At 38.5% G+C, this 5,913-nt stretch overlaps 1 protein-coding gene across 1 annotated transcript; it reads right to left on the reverse strand.

Annotated features, from left to right (window-relative positions):
* Positions 1-465: 465 nt before the first annotated feature.
* Positions 466-2,378, reverse strand: LOC139733853 (gem-associated protein 8-like). The gene is made up of 2 exons (XM_071644657.1): positions 1,477-2,378; positions 466-743 (listed from the first exon to the last, which is right to left on the reverse strand). The coding sequence occupies exons 1-2, from the start codon at positions 2,287-2,289 to the stop codon at positions 621-623; spliced, it is 936 nt and encodes a 311-aa protein (XP_071500758.1). The 5' UTR covers positions 2,290-2,378; the 3' UTR covers positions 466-620.
* Positions 2,379-5,913: the final 3,535 nt, after the last annotated feature.

A 5,913-nucleotide genomic window follows, 5' to 3' on the forward strand; every position in this document is an offset into this window, starting at 1 on the left:
TTTCAGGTAACATATGTCAGGAATTCACTCCACATATTCTCTTAGAATAGGATGTTTTCATTGCATCCTACAAAACTAAGAACCCATTTTGAGTTCTCATAAAACTCACACCTTACTGTACATATACATCAGTCTCCTCTTTCTTGAGAATGCTGTTGACGGTGAACCTAATCTACGCTCGAGAACTACAAAATACCCTTGCCAGATACTTGATTATGCTTTTACATACAAGCAATGAGTGTTGGCATGCAATGACCGCCAGTCTTGGTACATGTATCAGTTAGACTAACTGCATACGACCACAATTTGTCTACTGTGCCCTTAGCCACAATTACACTGTACTACATTTGTATTACAGCATTGTGTACATTGCGGGATGCCACAGTTCTCAACAAGCCCTTGAGAATCATTCATTACTGAAACTACCGTCCCATTTTCATGATTATCCTTGGGACTTGACACAGTCTATTCAGCAGTCCACGTTCTCTGTCCACACTATAATCTCCAGTATGAAAGGAATTGAGAGGTACATGTAAAGGCAAGACTAAATGCATGTGGATAAAATCTTGATGTTGATTTCCCTCGTGGAACATGACAAGACGTTCAGTAAGCGCATAAAGTCACATCTTTAGTGGGACAGATGGCCAGAAGGAGGGCTGCTTCTTGTCACAGTTCCTGTCAAACTGCATCTGTATTGCAGTCTCCATGCCATGGATTGCAGGGGAGTCTTTCCCATACAGCATCTGCCAATTGATTTGAACCAATCAAAACAGTGAAGCAGATTTATCAAAGTGTATAAATGTAATAAATTCAGATAATCATTTGACGTATCCTCTTTTTGCAACATGAAAAACAAAATAATAGTCCTTCATTTTTATTGCAGGATGAATCTTTTATAAAATATATGGCATAATCTTGTCTTAAAATGGCAGAACAAATGATTTTCAAATCCCATTGATTTCTTTGTATAATGAGGAAATAGTGCTCATTTTTTTTTCATTCAATGAAATAAGGTCATTAAATATAGATATGATATCTTCTGTAAAAGAGTTTAACCCAACATGTAAAAAATAATTACTGTCTGAATATAACCCTTCCCCCTTTGTGTGAATATGAAAAACAAAAACATGCTGTGAACTGTTTGCTGGATATACCATTGGGTGGGAAGGCTGGCCTGATGCGGATATAGGTAAGAATTCCTGCAACGAATTGTGTCCAGTTTTATCACTGATCTCTGTGTAAGTACACACACAACTGGAGAATCACAAGTAAGTTGACTGTCATCGATAAATGTTCGCTTCGAGGCACATACTATAGTAATTTGCTATTCATGGTTTTTAATTATGTACCCCGTTGGGTAGCGAATAAAAATTGACTCAAAGGGTCATCCATGAATCCCCAAACTACCAAGTCTTCAGTTTAGTGAATTATTCTTTAGAACATAATGCAAAAATATGTCTGTCCTGGAATACACACCTTCATCTCTTTTGCTCTTCTCTGGCCTGGCTGCTCCTGAGGTGCACCCATCATGTTCTTCATTCTACTTTTCCTAGAAATGGAAAATTCAGGCAGAAACTCATCTTCCATGTGTGCTTCATCCTGTGATGTCTTTGGAAGTTTGTTCTTCTCCATCATTTCCTGCTTTCTTTTCTCATCAAATGCAAGTTTGATCTCTTTCAGCTCTTCCTTGTGCCTTTGTGATTGAAGAAAAAATTGACGCATCTCCTCACTTAGTTCAATCTCAAATTCCTCCTCATCATCTTCCTCAATGTAGTATTGCATGTCACTTTCTTCATCATCTAGCTGGGTTTCACTCAAGGTATTGTCCATGTAGTCAACATCACTCTGGTCAGTTGTGTAATGTTTACTACAGCGATACTTTTCAGTAGCTGAATGTGGGTAAAAAGGTAGATGGGAGCTCTTCTCATGGTGTACTTCCTCTGATGTCCAATAGCTCTGTGTGTGGTGTGGATTTACATAATGTTGGTTGTATGGGATGTTCCCCAGAGACACAGATGAGCAATGAGGTTGAAGGGGAGACTGACGGGGTATTGTCCTTGGGAAGCTGGAAAGATACAACCACCATTGATAACTCCAATAGTAATGATTATATGCATGCAGCCATGTGCTGGGGGACGACTCCCGACACTGAGACTGCCATGAATACTGGTTGTCAACCCACACTCTCATTTGTCTGTAGTGGTTCCAGTAGCGATCATACTTTGCTGCTGTGTACCACGGGTGGTCTTCCTCATTTTCTTGTCCTTCTGTCTTTAGTTCAGCCATCATGCATTGAGTAGCCAAGTTATCTGATGGAAAGACAGGAGATTCTGATTATATATTGATTCCGACATTCTGAGGAAACATTGATAAAACATGCAACCTGTACAAAGGTGTATATTATAACCACTGGGTAGTGAAATTGGTTATGAGATCATCATGCTTCAGTCGATTTGTATATGCCTGTATATGGAATACTCATTTGCTGCAAAGTTTCAAGTCTGACATCAGACTATATAGGATATCTTAGTAAATAATCAGCATTCTTTTCATAAAGCAAGATCACGGGAATCCAAGTGCATTGCAAGAACCCTTGATTTACTCCAAAACTTAGACAACAAACTCACAACTGACTGGCATTTTGGATGTGTCTAAAGCATTTGATGTTATGCCTTAAACTCATCTTCTTCTACAGATTGAATATTACTGCATTAGAAATAAGACCAAGGAATGGATAGTTTCACTCATGAAAGTCGGTGTCGAGTAGCATTCTTGAAGGAACAGTTTTGGGCTCTCATCTCTTTCTCACGTTTATAAATGACATTCATGAAAACATATCTAGTACATACTGTGTGGTTGTTTGCAGATGGTTGGTTGATTTAAAGGGGCATTCCAAACGATTTTCATAATTTCACATCATGTAGTACATAAATCGACAACTCCATGGGGTACATAGATTTGTGGAATTTATTGTGGTTCTTGAGCAGAAAAACAATACTTCGAAAAACCTTCAAAAAATTACACTGAACAAGGATGATGACATAGGAGGCTCACATATTTCAGAAATGTAGCAGTGTAATTCCATTACAACACTGCTTGCTTGCGAGTTCACCTGTGTATAATCTATGCATGCCTTCTTCTTTTGTTCTGGTTCCTTGAGCCCCAACTCATGCATTCTTATGGTGACTCTGCCATGTCATCATTCTTGTTCATAACAATTTGATCTATATTTTAACTAGACATATCGCTACGGCTACTGATATGCCTCCGCCATAATGCATGGTTCTCCTAATAGGTCTATAGTACAATGTCTTGACAATGTGTGATGACAGTTTCACACAATTGGCAAAATATTAAAAGGACAGGTTTGACACAAATGTGCTGAATGTTCACTTTCCTAGAACTAGGTTCAATTGGATGAATGATTAAAATGTCAGAGTGCAGGTATTTGGGGAACTGATGATTTTTACTTGACTTTTGACCCTTTTATAAGTTTATGCATTGAGTAATTTTCAAGGTATTGAGAAAAAGTATAATTTCAGTATCAAATGGGAAAATAGCATTATCTAAACCTGGCCTTTGACCTTTGACCTCACAGTTCCAAAGAGAATCACTGTTAGGTTGAACATGCATAAATATGTAAGTTTCATGATGATACCTGGAGTTACTTTCGAGATATGGAGGAAAAAGTGCAATTTAGCACTTTCACTTGACCTTTGACCTTTTGACCTTGGACCTTTTGGCAAGAAACTTCCCCAAAAATATATATTGGGTAATACATGCCATACATCAAGTTAAAAAAAAAAAAAAACCTTCAGGCATATTGCATTCTCAGGAAAGTAGTGATATTTTGAGGAGTTGACCTTGACCTTTGACCCCCTGACCTTTGACCCACGACCCCAACTTCCCTAGATAATCACTGCCCATCAGTACAAGCATATATACTAAGTTCCATGAAGATACCTTGAACCATTTGCGAGATATGGAGAAAAACATGAAATTTCAATTTTTTTTTCACAAAATAACCTGTGACCTTTGACCTTTGACCCTGTGACCCTAAAATCCACACAAAGTATTATCCCCCAAGGATATACCCTCATACCACGTTTGATGTAAAACCACCACACGGTTCTTGAGATATCGACAAAAACAAAACGGGACGGACGGACGTACGGACGGACGTACGGACGTACGGACGTACGGACGTACGGACGGACGGACGGACGGACGACCCGAAAACATAATGCCTCCGGCCACTTCGTTGCGGAGGCATAAAAATATTCTTATTTTTCATCCCAATTATCATAAATTCTGAAACGCTGTCCTCAGTATAACTAATTTATTGTTGTTCAAATGTAAAAATCTGAAAATCATCCGGAGGTCTCCTTTAATGATTTTGTTGAGACACCAAAGGATGAAAACCTGTTGGAGGAAGATTCTGATGAACTAATAAACCAGGCTGATGTATGGGGAATGAGGTTCAACCCAACCAAATGTAAAATAATTGAGAGTCACTCGTAAGAAAAACCCAGAACCATAATATAGTCATATTGCACTCAGAACAGATATGAAAGCAGTTTAAAACCACATCAAACATTCGGAATTCAACTTCAACAAGACTTAGGCAAAGGCACACAGAGTATATCACAGCTAAAGCTACTACTGTAAAAGTGGACATTGTGCAACAAGAAGCTAGCACAAAAGATTAAAAGCACACAAATACGTGTATTTTTGCATGCCATATGTTCCAAAAGTTAATGTCCTGATTCAGCGGAATTAAAAAAATGTGAAATTTCTCTTACCCGGCTGGGCATAAACAAATAACTGGGCAAAAATATTCACTTTTACAGTACTCTTCAAAGGGAATTTCAACCATTGCTCTGATCTAATTTCAAAGGAGAAGCGGTACTTGACTTTGGTAAGAGTCCATCTGGATTATATGCAGCAGCTGCATGGGATCACTACAATAGGAGGAATATAGAGAGTATTCAACAAACCACTATAAAAGAGGGCAGCAAGATTTGTCTCCTAGCACATACAAACTATGTATGAAGTATTCTAGGAAAGAATCCCTTGTGTCCCTCCCTCATTTAATTTGCAATACCACTCTAAACTCCTTACCCTACTGGCCTTCCTACAATGTACACCTAGTGAAAGGATGCATGCTGTCCCCAACACTTGTCAAAAGCGTGTGTGTGCATCCATGCATTCGCTAGCAAGGGTATGGTACATGTGGTGTAGAGGGGTTGACTATAGTAAAATTAGTTGCTGGGGGGGGGGGGGAGCCAAAATGAAGTCTAAGACTTCCTTTTAAGACTGTCTTACTTACAGATATCTGAATGTTACTAAATGAACAGCCTCTATTGAGATCCAGATTCTATCAGCATTTAAAGTTGGCTGGATCATGGCCAGGTGGAATGGTGTCAAACTTAAACTTTTTGGAACAGGTTTGTACTTCCAAAGCTTTACTGGGTTCACACAAACGCAGTCATCAGTCTGACACATACGTATGTACAGTACACAGCAGTGCTGTAAATTTTTTTCCTATGTTCAGCAAATATTCATCTTTTATCTGACTTTGTAGATTCAGATACAAGTATTTCATCTATAGGTATTGATAATTTAAAAGTTAGTTTGTGCATGACTGAAAATCATTATTCGAAGTGGTACAAAAGTACATTAGCGCCTTGCACCAGCTTGCAATTTCCCATTTATGCAGAAGATTCATATTACAAATAGTAACATATGTATCAGATAAACCCCAATGGCCCAAATTCACGAAGGTGGTACAAATGAAACCATGGTTTAAACCATGGACAAAAACCATGGAGCGCCAAGTGTCGCACAGAATATTTCGTTACGAAATTGGTCATTTCGTTGACAAAATGACCGTTTTGTTAATGAAATTATCGT

This window comes from Diadema antillarum, unplaced genomic scaffold, assembly GCF_040938485.1.
Source record: "Diadema antillarum isolate AM-2024a unplaced genomic scaffold, OU_Dant_1.0 seq00000501_RagTag, whole genome shotgun sequence".
NCBI classification, from domain to species: Eukaryota; Metazoa; Echinodermata; class Echinoidea; order Diadematoida; family Diadematidae; genus Diadema; species Diadema antillarum.